The following is a 19,189-nucleotide window of genomic DNA, read 5'->3' as shown; positions in this document are numbered from 1 at the left end:
CACTGGCAAAGTGTGGTATAAAGAATAAGAATAAGAATTAGATGCCGGCTACTGGCAAAGTGTGGCCGTAGATCAAGACTGTGGTATTTATAAGAATTATCGTTTCGTTCTGTTTTATTCTGCTCAGATCTGTTATAAAATCTGTACTGTTATAAATTCTGCTCTGTTCTGTTTTAAATTCTGAATTTTAAAATATAAAACTTTGGGTTGGATTTATTTTAGAAAATGTTTTACAAAATTATTATTGTTTTAAGAAAAATCGTTTTATCAAAACACCCATTGTTTTTCTGTTTAAAAGTTAGTCAATTTGTACTTGCTGAGCTGTGTAGCTCACCCCTTTTAACATTTCAGGTTCGGAATTTGGAGCATATTAAGATTAAGGAATGAGAACTATGTGGAGATCTGTGCTGCTTCGTTTTGTGCTATTTGAATTAGAATAAAGATTTTGTTTTTAGAGAATAAATTTAATTATCTGTTAGACAATTATTATCGGATTTGTGGAGCTGCGTCTCTATTTTTATGATTTTGATTATTGCGTTTGACCGCTGCTTTGAATTTCGTGATCTATTAGAATTATCGAGTAATAATATATTTTATTTTTAGTTTTCGATTTAGAATTTAATAGTCCGGAAGTGCGGGTTGTTACAGTTGGTATCAAGAGCAGGCTGTCCTTCGGAGTGTATTAGGTATGGGACTAGTACATTCCCTAGGATGCGATCCTTTAGACTATCGTATAGGTCTTAGAAAATTATTTTGGATTTAGGGCATTTATTTGTGTGATTATTTGATATGTTTGACTTTTGTGTTTTTTTTGATTATTGACTATAAGTTTAGAATTTGTTTTGTGTGTTCTAGTAAAGATGGATGGAGAAAATCAGAACAACAATGAAAATCAGGGCAATAATGATGAAGGAGGAAACGTCTTTGACCAGCTGGCTGAAACTCTAGCTGTACTTGTGAATCAGCAACCGAAGCCCAACATCGTCTCTCAATTCAAGCGTTTGAACCCGCCAACTTTTGATGGAGCTACAGACCCGGCTATCGTTGAGATGTGGATCCAAGAGATGGAAAAAGCTTTCGGACTTCTGGGGAGCAATGAGGAACAGAAGGTGACCTTAGCTGTGTACCAATTGCAAGGAAGCGCTTACGACTGGTGGCTTATGGAAAAGAGGAAGAATGAGACGACAAATCTTGAAGAAAATCATGAACCGTACACTTGGGCAAAGTTCAAGAAGGCTTTAGAGGACAAGTACTTTCCGAGAACAGTTCGTCTGCAGAAAGAGAGGGACTTCATTCGACTTCAACAAGGTGGAAGAACCGTCATTGAATACGAAGCAGAATTTGCAAAGCTTGCGAAGTACGCGTCGACCCTAGTAGCAGATGAGAGCAGTCGAGCACGAAGATTAGAGGAGGGACTTCGAAGTGACATCAGGAATTCAGTGGCGTCGTTTGAACTTCAGACGTACGAGGCTGTCCTCAACAAGGCGTTAGTGATCGAAAGGGGCTTGGCAGAATCTGAAAAGGCGTCTGGCAGTTGGAATAAGAGGCGGTTCACTCAAACTAGTGGGCAATCTTTTCAAGGGGGACCACTCAAGAAGCCACACGTGTACGATAACATCGGGGGTCAAGGTGATCGAGAGACGTGTACCAGGTGCGGCAAGAATCATCCGGACAAAGTCTGTCGTTGGAATACAGGTGCTTGTTTTCATTGCGGAGAAGTAAGACATAAGATTTCGAATTGTCCGCACAATCCGCCACCGCCACCAAGGAAGGAAGCAGATAACAAGATGGGCAAAGGACGTGTGTTTCAGCTGACAGGAAATGACAACTATCGCAATTAAGGTATGATTTCTTTTCTTTAGTGACTTATTTAATTTATTTATGTTATGTGAATTTGGGGACCAAATTCTTTTAAGGAGGGAAGAATGTAAAATTCGTAATTTTATTTTTAATTTATTTATTAGAAATTAGATATTAATTTGTCTAGATAAATATTTTAAAATTAGAATATTCTGAAAACATTTTGTGCAAGGTAGTTGATTTGTGAAAAGATTTGTTATTTGTGGAAATAAGTGTAAGAATAATTTAGAAAATCGAAATTTTTTTAGTTTAGGTAATTGTGTGTATCAAATATTTTATTTATGGAATTTACTTGGAGAGGTTGTAAATCTTTAGGAGGAAATATTATTATTTCCTAGTTGAGATATAGGGTTTTGTATCGTTATAAATACACCATATTCGTATTCCTTGTTTTTATCATTAAAATTCGTAGGACTTTCTCAGCAAAAATCAGCTGTCTTGTAAAATTCGTAGAAAATTCATCGTAAGTCAGAATTCAGTGATTCTGGACTTTTCAGAAAGGTCTTTTCGTTATCTTCAGCTTTCGTGTTTCGTGTTTTTCAAGAAAATATCGTTTAGAGGGTCAAAAAGAGTAAATTCAGATCTGGTCAGGCTTTGAGGTAAGTACTTTTGACTTACTTTTATTTTTCGGAAAATATATTTCAGTTCTGTTTTTAATTTCGTATAAGATATAAGAATTTTGATTTCGAAATTATAAGATATAAGTATTTGTGAATTTTAGAACCCAGTCTCTACGTTTTCGAACCTGTTCGTAATTTACGCTATAGTTCCGGAACTAGCCTTAGATACCCTTAGTAGGCGCACAAGTGTGCAACTTTAGATACCTATTAAGGGCGCGTAATTATTGAACTTTAGATGCCGACCACTGGCAAAGTGTGGTATAAAGAATAAGAATAAGAATTAGATGCCGGCTACTGGCAAATTGTGGCCGTAGATCAAGACTGTGGTATTTATAAGAATTATCGTTTCGTTCTGTTTTATTCTGCTCAGATCTGTTATAAAATCTGTACTGTTATAAATTCTGCTCTGTTCTGTTTTAAATTCTGAATTTTAAAATATAAAACTTTGGGTTGGATTTATTTTAGAAAATGTTTTACAAAATTATTATTGTTTTAAGAAAAATCGTTTTATCAAAACACCCATTGTTTTTCTGTTTAAAAGTTAGTCAATTTGTACTTGCTGAGCTGTGTAGCTCACCCCTTTTAACATTTCAGGTTCGGAATTTGGAGCATATTAAGATTAAGGAATGAGAACTATGTGGAGATCTGTGCTGCTTCGTTTTGTGCTATTTGAATTAGAATAAAGATTTTGTTTTTAGAGAATAAATTTAATTATCTGTTAGACAATTATTATCGGATTTGTGGAGCTGCGTCTCTATTTTTATGATTTTGATTATTGCGTTTGACCGCTGCTTTGAATTTCGTGATCTATTAGAATTATCGAGTAATAATATATTTTATTTTTAGTTTTCGATTTAGAATTTAATAGTCCGGAAGTGCGGGTCGTTACAATATTAAACTTATAAGAAATGTTGTTTCAGTTGACATACAATAAAATATCTTAAAACACTAGAATTCATTTTTATAATAATATTTTTACGAAACATGTTAGCTATCTACTGGAGTTGTATAAAGAGCATACATTCCTATTGAGATATTAGATGTTATTTAACAAAATCAAATACTGATCTTAACCAGAAGCATCGACACGTTTCTGGATCAAGAATCACATTAACCTTACCCATGCCTTGAATATTGGTAACAATATGCTTTTAAAGAATGGTGACAAAATGTGATGTAATCATTACGTGTCCCCGTCTATAATATGCATATATCCACCACTTATCTACACGCTATACTGATGATAGCTTAACATCGACACACCTGCAACTTTATCTATAAGAATCTTTTATCTTTTCAAGTGCCACCAATATCTTTATCTTGCTAAAGGGACCTAAAAAAAGTATAAGGTTTATCGTTTAATTACGTTTAAGTTTTTCACTAATAATCTAATAAAACATATAGTCAAGTAGATGAAAAAATTGCTAAAAAATACTAGAGATCCTAAATTAAGTAAACTTTTTATTACAAAATGTCTTGTGTAATATTTTGTTCGACTATATCTTGGTGGAAGAACGTGCATTCAGATCAATATCATCAATATAAATATTTTATAATGTCACATAATCATATCATTTTAAAAAAAAATATGATTTACAAATGAGTATCTGTTCTCATAAATCTCGGAGTAAGCGAGGATCAAATCCAGTACCTGGGACGACAGATGATAAACTCTTAATCACTTAAGTTATACAACCACGCTCTAATGTACTTGTTTTTTGTTTTTTGTAATGTGACTTTAGTAGGTAATTGCATGTATTTAATACATGCAACTACATGTTAAAAAAAATCCTAAATATTTACAAAATAAAACGTTTCATATTTTTATTCACGAGATTCATATTAATGTAATACAGTGCATTTTATTTAAAAGTTTACATCAAATACCACGATGACAACTAAAAACGGTTTCACGAATGGTTATTAGAACCCAATTATTGAAATTGAGTTGGTTAGATTATCAACTAGCAAGCTAGATTATCCCTTAACCCTTAGCTAATCATTATTGATTAATTTCTTATCAAGATTTGTAGTATCATGAATTCCACAAAATAACTAATGGTCATCAAGTTATCAGATTTAAAACGGCAACCGTAGCATTGCTTTATGATAAATTATTGATAAAAATCAATTAAATTATTGGTAGTATATGTGACCAACTGCATGCATTTTGATAAAAATCATATAAATAATGAGGCACAATCTCGACGTGTGATTTCGATTCAAAAACGTTAAAGTTTGTGATATGGAGGGCCAAGAAAAAGAACGCTGGAGTTGGGTGTTTTGGAAGAAAGGGCAAATGAATGATTGACAAATTAACTTATTTATTTATGATTATCGATTCTGTGTGACCCATGCTGATCTTATTCCATGAATCTTGAACCAACTAGATATGTGATTAGTCAAACATGAATCATCATCAACTAGGCGTCTGCCCATTAGTCTGCAAATCAAATCAGGTTAAGTGAAACATGCATGCATGGAGAAACACAGTTTAAAAATTAGTATTTCACTGCAGGTTATCAGTTTCTGTAAGCATGTTTTATGGAACTGCAGTTGCAGCCAATGCAGTTGGTTAAATTCTTTGTCCACAAGTAACCGATCATCTATGGCTTACAGTTTTACAAATCATTAAAATCAAGACAGGGTTGACAAAAAATTATCAATACCGATAAAAAAAATATTAGTCCCTCAGAGCAAGTTCAGCGGCTCTTTTAAATATGCTCTTAAATCCAAATATAAAGAAAATAAAATAAAATTGCACTCAACAGTGTTTTAGTCATACCTTATCTTTAAGAAATCACAAGTCATCCCTTATATCATTTTTATCAATAAAAAATTGATTTCCTTCTCTTCATTTTAGTTCTTTTCTCACTAAGAGTTAATATTTTATCAATAAAATTATGTCTTAAATCACTAAGAGTTAATATTTTATAATATTTATAAGGAATCTATTAAGAGACTGTTGGACTTGCTAATCGTCCTACTTGATTGTTTACGTTACTTTTCGGCAGACTTTTCAATGCTCGTTTAACGTATAGTTTCACAAAATTTTTTTAATTTTTTTTTTTTGAACAAAAGTTTTATGTTTAAACTTTAATTCAAAACTTTTTTTTTTGAAAAAAATATTATGAAACTATACTTTATATAGTAACGTAAACATCCCAGCGGGACGGAGGGAGTACTCTTTTCATCTCATGTTGCAAGTCAATTTTTTTTAAAAAAACCAACGCAAATTAAGAAATTCTTAGTTAGATAATTTTTTTTTGTGAATACCTAAATAAATGTTTTAAAAATGAGATAATTTTAAAAGGGTCAAACCTTAGAAATAGAAAATATATATAGGGGTAGTTTTGAAAAATTCTTCCAGACGGCCGCTTTTACAATTTATTAAACACTTTCTCATAGTTTTTCAGCAAAAAAACTCTTGTAGCTGCTACAACAGCAATACCAAACGAGACCTAAGATTAGTTGGTAAAAGCAAGGTTTAATATATATACTTGTATCCGTATACTTATGAATAAATTTTAAATATTTGTGCATATATACGTCCATTTTAAGTTAAGTTAGACTAATACTTCCTCCGCCCCAATTTATATGTCCTTAATTTTTTACGGTTAAATTGACACAATTTTAACTGAAAATTGCATATAGTATATTGTAGAACATATTTATAAAATTTATATCATTGGAAAGTATGTTCAATCTATTTTAATATGTATTTTTCAGTTTTTCAAAATAATAAAATAATGAATTTATATTTATGGTCAAAATTCAGCCAATCTGACCGTCAAAAACTTAAACTCGAGAGATAATAAATTAGGACGAAGAGAGTACGTATCCTACTCGTTGACTGTAGTTGTATTTGGAAGTTGGAGTCGGTTAATTAGTTTCTGATTTAGCATTAAAAAAGAAGTGGTGCATAAATGTAAGCACCGGGTATTGATTTTCATTGTTAACGGTGGGTTAGGTTATGTGAACCCGACAGAAGCCGGTTCAGCCGGAGTAGTGAGAGTATTTATGCAACGACTGACTTGTCTTTATTAACTCCTTACTTAAAACACGTTAACCATTTTTTTTACTCCCCGGTACCTCAAATTAAATAATACTAGCTTTACGACATTTGGGATGTACGGGTCTTTATTAATATTTTTATATTATTTAAAATTATAATAAAAAAAATTGGATCATTATCTTATTAGTACATTTATGAATAATAATAATATAAATATTTGTTATTGGTGGGATTCGAACCTGAATCTTGGGTAGTGTATAAATAATAATATTAATATTGGCTATTGGCGGAATTCGAACCCGTGAGTTTTAGTATTTTAGAAATAATAATATAAATATTTGTTTTTGACGAGTTTCGAACTTGGGAGATTGAGTAGTGTATATTCTTTTAGTATTTGAATCTAACGGTCCTGATCACTCCAATAATCATAAATGTGGATAATCAAACCAACTAAAAAACTATATCAAATTATACTCCATTCAGATTATTATAGTATAATATAGATGTAATATAGCTAGGTTTTTCACCTTAATTAAAAGTCTGAACTCGTTAAAAATTAGAGTAGTAATCCTGATCCGTCGGGTATTGCTTGGACATTCACGGTTAAATGTTAAATATTAATCATGTAAAGGAGTATTAAAGTACAAAAGAAGATAGTAATTAATATTCCATTGATTATTAGATAAATAACTCGTAGCCTTTACATGCTACCTGATTTTGCATTCCCTCAAATAAATAAAGGGAAATTGTTGTACATACGTGTTTTTTTAATCTTATTTCTGATTATACGGTCTCCTAATTTTATTCTCATCTTTACTATTCTCGGCTTTGGAATTGCCAGAATACGTTCAGTTTTTTTTTTGTTTTTTCACTCTCTTCATTGTTCTCCCTTCATCATCTTTCTCTCCTTCTCTTATATATGTCTATACACACATACGCAAACACTCGAGACACACACGTACACACACGGTCGTGATTAAATATTGGAGATGATGATGTCAATTTTATGGAGCCCTCTTTCTCTTTTCATCCCTCTTTATCTTCTTTTTTTTTGATTAAGCAGATTTGGATTGATTCAATTTGGGTTGTTTAGGATGTTTTGATTATACATATAAATTGTTCGATAAAATGTCATATCAAAAGAAAAAGTTGAATCTGTTTGTTTTGATTGTTTAATCAGGCCCCGCAGGGGAATTTCTATGTCTAACTTTGATGTTGAATCTCCGAACCATTATGTTTGAGTCTCCAACTACTTGTAGCGATTTTGATACTGAATTTCGATCAATTACGGTTGCTTATAAAGTTACATTATATTGATCACCATATGCCAACAATACAGTAGCAAAAAATAACTAGTGCAACGGAATCAACTCCAAAATCAACTTTTGAAAAAAATAAAGCTTAAGCTGCATTTGAGGTTGCAATGGTTGCAGATCGGAAAAATTATTTTTGAAAATTTTGAAATTGAGTTGCATTTGAAGTTGCAAGAGTTGCAGATCTTATTTTAAAAAATAAAAACTAAAAAAACGTATTTTTGTAAATTACTTTCATGCCATGTAGTCACTTTTTAAAAAAACCCATAAATAGATAAGAGTAAAGTGCAGTTTATGTAGTTACACTTAGAGCATCTCCAAGACTCTCCTAACTTATTCTTCAAAATAATATTAAAAAAGTGACTCTTAACAAGTTATTGCATAGGTTAATGTGTCAAACTACAACAATATTATTTATATTAGCTCTTTATTCATATTTTATTAATAAATTAATTCCACTATGACCAAAAATTGTGTAATAATTGGTAAGTATTCAAATTTTATTAATAAAATATAAGTTAATAGCTACTGGTTGCTCTTAAAAGAGAGTAGTGAGAATAGACTCTTAGAGTTTTAAAGAGACTCTAAGAGTTTCTTGTAGCTTCATTTTGAGCCATACTCCTTATTTTTAGATTTAAAAGCATGTTTAAAGAGGCTACTAGAGATACTCTTAGGCTGTCAGACCACTTGGTATATTGAAATTCAAAAACCACCACTTGAAATACTGAAAAACTAAAATACTTACATGTTAAACTTTTCTGTCAATTCTGTCTAACTCTATTAGTTTGAGCAGGAGTATATTTGGCAGAACCATTTGTAACGGATATATGAGTTATATATACAGTCCTTTTGTCCCCAATTGAGCACATTATCTCCAATTGAGCCCTAGCACAAAATCAACCGACTCAAGCACGAAATGGCTCGATCTGATGCTGACATATATGCTATCTTGGATCTTGCTTGTTCATGTGACCGGATGAGTTTTACGAAGACGCATTGGTTTGGTCCTAATGCGAGAAGGCGCTTTAGGACTTGTTGGAACAACAGATGAAGCTGCCATGTTTGGGTGGATGAACATCCTATGGGACCTCGTACCTTGGAGATCATCAAGGAGCTACAGGAAAGTACTTTAGAGTGGGAGGCGAAGTGGAGGATGAAGCTAACACGATACACAGAAAGACATGAAGTCGAGAAGGCGAAAATAAAGAAGAAGAAGCAGGCTATAGTAGTTGGAATGTTTGCCCTTGTCTCCCTACTGATGAACTTGGTTGTGTACACGATGCATGATGACAGTGCTGGTGACATTGAGGACGACAACGACCTTTCACCCTGATGCTTTGTTGGTTGTTTTATTTAGGGCTAATCTTTTGTTAAGTATGGATTAAGCATAGGCATAGATCTGTATTATGCCTTTTAGCTTGTTGTCTTTTGTTTTCTTGAAATCTGTAGTTTGCCTTGTTGCTAAGCTTTGAAGGTTTGTTTACAAGTGTTTGTTTTACTGCTGATTGACGGCCTATAACACAAGGGACAACCGAACATTAGTTTAAAGCTACGGTCATGAAAGCACACATGGACCACAATACATAAACAATTGAACTCGTAACAAGGAATCTAACCGACAAATATTAGCTTTACAAGAACATAATCTACTGATCACTTTCAAAACCCTCAGTATATGTCTCGAAAAACATCAAATGGATCATTATAAAACCATAAATATAAATATAAACCTTAACTCAAATTAGGGATAATTACCTCCATAATCCAGTCCCTCATCAGGATGATATATATATCTGCATTTTTACGATCTATCATCTATCACGTACCACACCATTGCAACGACGCCTTACCAATTTGTGCAGGAGGAAATGGAACGTCTTCTTCTAATTAAACAGGATGGAAATAAAGTTGGGGCAAAGTGCAGACCACAAAGATGTTTTTAACCCCGTTACAGAGCCTAGGGGTGTACAGACGAACCGCTCAACCGCATCCAACCGCTCAACCGCTCGCAACCGAACCGCATTTGCGCATAATCGCGAAACGCGGGTTGGTTGTGGATTTAAATTTTAAAATCCGCTCATTCGCGGTTTGGATGCGGTTTTAAATTCTTGAAAATCGCAACCGCAACTCGCAACATATATTTATAATAAAATATATTTCCAAAAATGTAGTTGATATCATATAAATTAATAAGTATACACATTTATCAACTAATCTTAGGTTAATGTTTAGATTTCGTTCGTAAGATTCACAATTATTATAAGAGATATAACCAAACAAATGAAAAATATAATCAACATGTAATTTTTTTAATCCTTTTCTTTTTTCTTTTCTCTCGCCTCCACATTTTTATATGTTTTTAATATCCTTACTATACACGGAACATTAGTTTATATTTTATTTTTGAATATAATTTATCACGTAACTTAAAGTTTAATTTATTAATAATCCGAATTTATATTTTTGTAAATTATTAATTATTTTAAAATAAGTGGTTGAACCGCAAACCGATCCGCAATAACCGCAAATTCGGCAACCGCAAATGGCGCGGTTAACCGCAACCGCAAATGACGCGGTTAACCGCAACCGCAAATGCGGTTGCGGATGACAATTTTTTAAAACCGTTTTTCGCCGTTTGGTTCGACTTTTACCCCAAAACCGATCCGATCCGAACCGCGTACACCCCTAACAGAGCCCAACCCAGAAAATTACTAAAATACCCCAGCTCAAACTAACAGAGTTGGACAGAATTGACAGAAAGGTGCAACATGTAATTATTTTACTTTTTCAATATTTCAAGTGGTGGTTTTTGAATTTTAGTATCACAAGTGGTCTGACATCCTAAATATAAGTACACAAAGTGCACTTTACTCAATAAATAATATCCTGATTTTGGATACTTGGCTCGGATGCTGTTGAGTTTCTTGGGACATTACATAAGATTATGAATAAAAATATTATGATGCCAGACTCGGTTGAACATGTTTTCGTATGATAGAATTTATTATTTAATCTTGTACATTATATATATTTTTTTGTTACCATAAATCAAGTTTCTCGAAAAGTATAAATATATTTAAAAATGAAAACTTTAAAGAAATAGATTTTCTTGTATGAATGTTAATTACAATCGAAACATTTAATAATTTCCATGTTTTCTAGTTTCCAATAAACAATCAATATAACACTTTTGTTCCTTTTAAATACATCCAAGTGTTTTTTTAATTCAAAAGACCAATTACACGTATAAGTTAAAAGTTAAATTTTCGGTTCATATAGACAGATACTCCCTCCATCCCATTAAATTATATACGTTACTTTTCGACACGGTTTTCAATACTCATTTAAAATATAACTCCAAAATATTTTTTAATTTTTTATTTACTGAATAAAAATTTTATGTTTAAACTTTTATTCAAAAGAAAAAAATTAAAAAAATGTTATGAAACGATACTTTATAGAAGTCTCGAAATACGTGTAAATACTGAATGTATACAATTCAATTAGACGGAACTAGTACATTACAATAAGGGGCCGGTCCCTCACAACCATTTAGCATGAACATTTTACACAATAAATGATTCCTCTGCCATGGACAGAATCTTTATATGACTATGGACAGAATCTTTATATGACTTTGACACACAACACCGCTGAATTCTGTTTGGCTTGTTACAAAATTCTTATGATCATCTTAAGAACAGTACCTAATACATGTTACTTACATTATAGAAGATAATGTCGAACAACATTTAAAAAATATGTAACAAAAACTTTGTCCAATTCGACCGATTTTTAACTCGAAACGACTGATTTTTTATGAACTGTCCGATTTCTGACCGATTTTTATAAAAAATCGTACTTTGACTCGATTAACGATTAGTCGAGACGTGACCCATCCGAATTCCGATTAATCGACCGATTAATCCATTAATCGATTAATCGGTTAATCAGCCGATTTTTAGAACACTGATTATACTATAATAACCGAAATGATGAATAATTTGATATCTATTTTTTTTGTTGGTTTGATTATCCCTGTTTATGATCGTCGGATCTTTTTAGTGACTATTATATCAAAATACTACAAAATATACAATACTCAAGATTTTAGGTTCGAATCCTACCAACAACAAATATTTATGTTATTATTTTACACTACTCAATCTGGCAGGTTCAATCCCCGCCAACAACAAAAATTTATTATTTATACGTTATTCAAGTTTTAAGTTCGAATACTGCCAACAACAAATATTAATATTATAAACATACTAAAAGGTTAATGGTTCAAATATGATCTATTATATACTATATAATATTAACCGAAATTATAATTTTAAATAATATAAAAATATTAATAAAAACTCGTACATCGCACGCACGGGTCGTAAAGCTAGTAGAATTAAAGTAAAAAATAGAATTAAAATAGTGATCAAAGTAGGTAGTAACATGAGTATCACTTTAGTGTCTAGGTAGAGGTAGTGACTTTAGTTTTTTAGAAAAGATGGTAAAAGAAAGTGGATATTAAGTCAAAAAACTCGTTAACAGCGGAAATTTAACAAAGCCAAAAATGCAGAAAAAGACATGTAATTCCAGATCGTTAACAGCTCTAATTCGTGCTATTTTTTTCCAAAGGATATGACAGGAGAGGACTATACTATATTAGTACTATTATTATAGGTTACGTTCTATGAAGTCCCCTATTTCGTTGGAGTCATTGAAGTCCATATATGTTCTGCAAGTAAAATATAGCTTAAATTGTTGTAAACGTATTATTTTTCAAATGGTATTCTACAAATATCACAATTTTATTGAAAATCTTGCAGATTGTATAGATTTTACAAGTAGAACGTTGCAAAATATATTATTCTACAAAACATACTTAGTTTGCAGAACATAAATGTTCATGTTGTAGAACATACATATTGTACTTGTAAATATATGAGATTTGCATGATTTTATTGAAGTAATGATATATGTGAAACATGTTTTGCAAGATAACACATTTTAGAAGATATTTTATTTGCAGAACATAGATCGACTCCGAGGAATCCGATTAAAAGGTGAACTCCATAAAACTTTATTTTTTTATTATTATTATTATATTATTCCTTCTGTCCCCTGAATTCTTTACATATTTTTTTAAAATACTTGACACGTATTTTAAGTCTACTATAAAGTATAGTTTTACAATTTATTTTTAAAATTTTCTTTTTAAATATGTAAGTTTAAATATTATAATTTTTATTTAAAAAAATATTTAAAATTATTTAAAAAATTATACTTTACGAAAACTTTAAAACATTCTCCGATATAAAGAATTCAGTGGGACGGAGAGAATATTTGAACAAGATTTTGTTCTTAAGCTTTGACGTTGAAGCCCCGGCATTTGAATTGCCCTCCTTTCCTTTCTCTCCTTTACTTTTTATTTACAATTTTCTTTATCACCGCTATAATTATTCTCTGTTGGATCCGAATAACAACCACTACCGGAAAAATCCAAACATATAGTTTAATTTAAAATGAAGATACTGTTATATAATTTTACGTAACACCTTAAGATTTTCGATAGTCTGCTTAATAATAGAAATATGATATCAAAAAAATTACATTATTTGTATAGTGAAATTTCTAGGCAGCAACGGACACGGGTGCGGGAGTTTGAGTGTGTAGTGAGGATATACAAGAATTTCACAAAAATGATAATATGAGAATATGAATGCGGGGTACACGCAAAAAATAAACAAAAAAATTACATATATTTTATGTTAAATATAATAAAACCTATTAATAAAACAAAAAATTACATAAAAAATGATTTAATGAATCATTTATTAATCTAAAATACAAAATTAAAAGTAAAATTTTTTTAGTTTATGCAAAAATAAATATGATGCTCAATACATTTGTAATAACTAATAGGCATATATACTTAATTTTATGATTGTAGTGTGATAAAATAGATTTTGACTACAATTTCTATAGAAAAAGTTTCAAATTAGTATCATGGAAGAATTAACGTGTCCGATACGGGAATATGTGTGTCCGAGTATTCGACATGAAAACTCCACATACTACCCAAGTATCCTTGCTCCTAATAATTTGTTATTTTAAATTTACTAGCAATGTATAATTTTTTCAAATACATTAAGAAAAATTAGCATTTTGACATGATGCTTTTGCAGATGGGGGAGAAAATAGGTAGCACTGAGGGCATCTCTAAAATCTCTAATAGTGATCTAAATATCTTAATTTTGGGTAGATTATCCCAAATTTCTTCTCCAACAGTGATTCAAATGATGATCCAAATTTGGATCAGTGAATAATATGTATCCAAATTTACTTTAATATAAAATAATGATTTTATTACTTTTATAATTTTAGTTTATTAGATTTAAAATTGATTTGTGATTAATTAATGAATGTTAATGATATTTTAGATGTTAATTAATGAAAATTCATATATTTTTAGCTAATTTACTCTATAATTTTAATATTTTTTAAGTGTAGTAAGATAAATTATTTTTGATTCAATTAATTTATTAGATATAATATAAATAGTTATTCATATTTAAATATAAAATTTAAGAATAAAGACTTTAATATGATATTTGGGTATTAGAATATGTAAAAAATAATTTGTATTAAAATTTGGATCACGTTGTTGGAGTTTATCAAAAAATTGGATTTTGGTGATATAACTTTAGATTTTTAGATCAAAACTGTTGAAAATGGGTTAAAAACTGAAATCCTATTTCTTGATATTTTTGTGACGGTTTTTGGACATCTAACATTACTCATTTTTGCTTCTACTTTGTACATGTAGACCTTTGGTATGCATTGGTAAAAAAGCGTACTTTTAAACTACTCTCTACGTCTCTAAAAACGTTTCATATTTGTGTTGGACACGTTTACCAATACGAATCCAACAAGATCACTCAGACTATATTTGATCTTATAGATTAGACGTAAATTAATAGTCAACCGCTTATCATGAACAATGTAACAAGTCAAAACGGGAAACGTAATATGGGACGGGAGGAGTAAGACTCTTTAAAGTGATAACATCCTTGTAGTGATAAAAATTCTAGTATGATAATGAGTAATAATATATGAAATGCTCTAATGTTTTAATTTTTTTAAAATGATAATATTTTCCGATCCCAACGATATCACCTTAGGAGGTTAAACCGTATAGTTAGGAGTCATTTGTTAACTCCTGAACCAAACTAAAAGTACTACCAAACTAAAAGTACCGGACGAGTGGCTATTGACCGGTTAAGATTGTTTGTATGTTTAGTTATTTTTCTGGACCAGGCAAATTTTCCTCTGGATGACCTGAATCATACCACACCGGTGTTGTGGTTTGCTGTGTCCATGTTTGTTGGGAAAAAAAAGATTGATATGTGTTTTATATTAATTTTATATTTTATTATTATTATTATCCTTTTATACTCATTTGACATAATTACATTTTATAAATCTCATATGAAAAATAATTTATTATAATTAAATAAATACTCCCCCGTCCGTAAATATATGTCCATTTGGTCAACTTGACCAATTTTTAACTGAATTTACACCTATTATATAATTGACAAAATAATTAAAATAATATCATTGGAAAGTACATTTAGTCTATTTTAAAATGTAACTTGTATATTTGAAAAATAATTAATCAATATTTTTTTATATTAATTCAAAAATTGGTCAATTAGAGTTCTAGAAAAATAAAATGGACATGTAAATAGAGACGGAGGGGGTAACAAAAATTATTGATTTTATAAGATTGTACCTTTCTTTAAAATGTTATGATTACGTATAAAATTGATAAAAAATATTTTTTGCTTATTCTAGAAAATATGAAAAAATTTGACATGACATTTTATTAATAACTTAAAAAAAGACATTGTTCAGAAAAAACATATTTTTTATCAAACTACATTACTTATCCATATTCAGATAATCAATCATCCAACAATTTTATTCATCCAGAAAAGATGATTTAACAAATGACCCCTTAGTCTTATGAAATTAGCAACATAAATTGCCAAAGAAAATTACACAATACATATATGCTCGTATATAATGTTGTATTATTGATCAGTAGGTATTGCGTGTGGGCAGCTTGCGGTGAGGGGGAGGGAGAAATGAAAAATAATTGATATAAGCAAAGTTAAAAAGTCAAAGAAAGCTTCATTTTTTTGGCCTATATAACTTGTTACTTTGCATTCTGTAAGCTCCCCCCTTTCCTCTTTGCTTTACTTTGCAACACAACAATCTCTTTTCTCTTTCTCCATTCACAAATCTCTCCTGCATTTTCTCACATCTCAATCATTTTGAGCCCACATTTCATTATTTTCATTCATTGTATCATAACTCTCCAGTTTACTCATACTTGCATCTTACTCAATCTTGAAACACACTGGTGTGAGTGTGCTTGTGTGTGTGTGAATTTCAAGAACATTTCAAGAACTACCAAGAAACTCAAGTTCTGTCTAAACATAGACTCATTGCTGGAGATTCTCACCTGGGCTGTCATTTTTTAGCAGTTTTTGAAATACCCTGTTGTCAAAATCAAGTCTTTCATCATGGAGAAGGACTATTATTTCAATGCTGAAGTTTCACCACAGTTTAACTTCCAGCCATTTGGCAATGCATTCCAAACAAATCCTAGTTTTGAGGACTCAATGGAACAGTGTTCGCAATACGAAACAGCTCTGAGCTCAATGGTTTCATCACCTACAGCTTCTAATTCAGTCACTGATCATTTTGCAGTCAGGGAATTGTTTGGAAAGCTGGGAAATATTAACAATGCAGGTGACATTTCATCAGAGTTTTTGCAAAGGTCTAGTTACATGAACAGTCCCAACACTTCATGTTACAACACACCAATAGATTCACCACCTCAACTGCAAGTGCCAATGATGAATCATTTTGTGAAAGAAAATGTGTCTATGTTAGGCAATCCAATGCCTATGAGTTCTGCTTTGCCTGCACTGCCTACTGATCCAGGGTTCGCGGAGAGGGCTGCTAAGTTTTCGTGTTTTGGGAGCCGTAGTTTGAATGGAAGAACAAGCGCAATTGGGATAAATAATGCTGAATTTCAATATAGACGTAGTAGACAAGTGATGGGAAGTGGAAATTTAACACGAGTTTCAAGCAGTCCTTCTCTTAATGCAGATGGATCTCCAATGGTGAACAAGAATTATGTTCAAAACCAGATGAATTTGAGGTCTGACAATGGCTCTAATGAGGAATCTTCTGTTTCTGAACAAATCCCAGCTCAGGATGTTGAGTTACCAGCTCCTGTTGAATTAGGCTCAAGAAAGAGAAAAGGATTCCCCAGAGGAAAAGCCAAGGAAGCTGCATTACTCAAGTCTACAAAAGTGTGTAAATTTATCATTTTTCCTCTATGCAATACATGTTCTCATATTGTCATGAAGTTTTTAACTCAACTTTTTAATCCTATATGATATACAGGTAACAGAAGGTGAAGAAAATTCAGATATGATGAAGAAATCCAAGATAAGTGAAAATTTAAATGCAAATGGTGGGGTTAAGAAAGAAGAAGAAACAAATTTAGGTACAGAAGAGGATAAGAAACAGGATAACAACAGCCAAAAGCCTCCAGAGCCACCAAAGGATTATATTCATGTCAGAGCAAGAAGAGGTCAAGCTACTGACAGTCATAGTTTAGCAGAAAGAGTAAGCAACCCTACCAAAACTCAAATCACATTTACTACTAAATATCATCCTTTTTATGCTAATGGTAGTGATGTAAAATCTTACCTTTACGCTTGATCAGGTTAGAAGGGAGAAGATTAGTGAAAGAATGAAGCTTCTGCAAGATCTTGTACCAGGTTGCAATAAGGTATAATTGCATAAAGACTCAAACTTGGTTCATTTTTTTGTCACTTGAATAATTTCAAGGCCATTACTAATATGGGATTCATCGCGAATTGGCTTGTAATTAGGTGACCGGAAAAGCAGTGATGCTTGATGAAATTATAAACTATGTGCAGTCATTACAGCGCCAGGTTGAGGTAAATTTACTGATAATTTACTATCCAGAAACCTGATGTCATTTCCGAATATGATCTGTAATTGCTCATTAAGATTATCAAATTTGCTTGCAGTTTCTTTCGATGAAATTATCCACAGTCAACTCAAGCCAGAATGTTAACATTGCAAATCTTCTTCCTAAGGATGTAAGTGTATAAAAATTCAAGATTTAACTAATCTTTAGATCGTAAATTTACCAATTATCTTATCAGATTAATCCTGATCTCCAGATGTTCCAGGCAAACGGAAGTTTTCCGAATCAAATGTACCCAGTGGAGTCTTCTGCCTCAGCTTATCATGGTCACCAAACCTCACAGCTACATCATGATAAACCAGTGCAGCCACTAGATGCCACATTGTGCCGCAACCTTGGCATTCAATTAGAAGGATTCGGAGAAGGCCTTCCTCAGGTGAAAACTCAGAAACTTTTACACAAAAACTACAGTTTAATCTTATATATTAAAGTTTTTTTCATAATCATGTCTTGCTAACTTTTTGTTTCATTATCTTATTATGTCCAGTTTCCTGCATTCTCTGAGGATGATCTACAAAGCATTGTTCAAACAGGCTTTGGTAAGAAAGATTATTATTAATGAATCTGAATATATTTGTCATAATTTACGCGGTTAGGGCCTTATTCATGGTATTTGTTGAATGCAGCTCCAAACCAGACATCCCACATGAATATTGAGCTTTGATCATACTTTAATGGTCCTCAAATCAAAGTCCAAGGGGAGAGAAAGGCCTCTCTGTATATAATAAGAAGAGATTGTTCATTAGATATAATGTAGAGATTCTTTTCCAATTAGTTATTGAACAAGTTGTAATTTTAGTAATTGATTTTATCTTTCTACATTTTCTTGGTGAGTTCATTTAACTTCTCATCTGTATCTGCTGTATGATCCTGTATACAGCTGCAATATAAATTTGTAACTACTAGTATATAATAAGAATTCTCAGATTATTAGCAAAGACACTGTTGCTTCTGAATTCAGAATAATGTTCCATCAATTTCACAAGATTCTCACAATCTTTCACCATAATATTACTTATGGACTATGTCAAAATGATTTTTTTCTTATGAGTAAATGCCTAAAGGAGCATCCGTTCTGAGATAATTCTCGAGTGAGGGAGAATCGAACTCAAGACCTGAAATAAACGGAGAAGGCTATCTCAATTCTCATCCCCTGGTGTCAATTAATCAAACAGTATTTTATCACATAATGGTGAAAATGATTACTAATTGTGTGTTAACCAGCTGTATCAGTACTCTGTGGGATCCCTTGCTCTGCAAAAAAAGTCTAATTTGTATGATT

General features: G+C 31.5%; 2 protein-coding genes across 3 annotated transcripts; both read left to right on the top strand.

The window, feature by feature from the left end:
• The first annotated feature begins 860 nt into the window (after positions 1-860).
• On the top strand, positions 861-1,841 carry LOC141673113 (uncharacterized). The gene has a single exon (XM_074479847.1). The coding sequence runs from the start codon at positions 861-863 to the stop codon at positions 1,839-1,841; it is 981 nt and encodes a 326-aa protein (XP_074335948.1).
• A 14,195-nt stretch (positions 1,842-16,036) lies between these two features.
• LOC141675086 (transcription factor bHLH62-like) lies at positions 16,037-18,845 on the top strand. 2 transcript variants are annotated; one of them, XM_074481807.1, is made up of 8 exons: positions 16,037-17,197; positions 17,292-17,516; positions 17,617-17,682; positions 17,786-17,854; positions 17,948-18,019; positions 18,113-18,283; positions 18,395-18,446; positions 18,534-18,845. In XM_074481807.1, the coding sequence occupies exons 1-8, from the start codon at positions 16,400-16,402 to the stop codon at positions 18,569-18,571; spliced, it is 1,491 nt and encodes a 496-aa protein (XP_074337908.1). In that variant the 5' UTR covers positions 16,037-16,399; the 3' UTR covers positions 18,572-18,845. The 2 variants fall into 2 exon arrangements, with proteins under 2 accessions (XP_074337908.1, XP_074337907.1); XM_074481806.1 differs by having other exon boundaries at positions 16,040-17,197; positions 18,104-18,283.
• The last annotated feature ends 344 nt before the right edge of the window (positions 18,846-19,189 follow it).

This window comes from Apium graveolens, chromosome 7, assembly GCF_009905375.1.
Source record: "Apium graveolens cultivar Ventura chromosome 7, ASM990537v1, whole genome shotgun sequence".
Taxonomy (NCBI): Eukaryota; Viridiplantae; Streptophyta; class Magnoliopsida; order Apiales; family Apiaceae; genus Apium; species Apium graveolens.
Note: the sequence above shows the minus strand (reverse complement) of the source record. Positions and strands in the feature narration are given on the sequence as shown.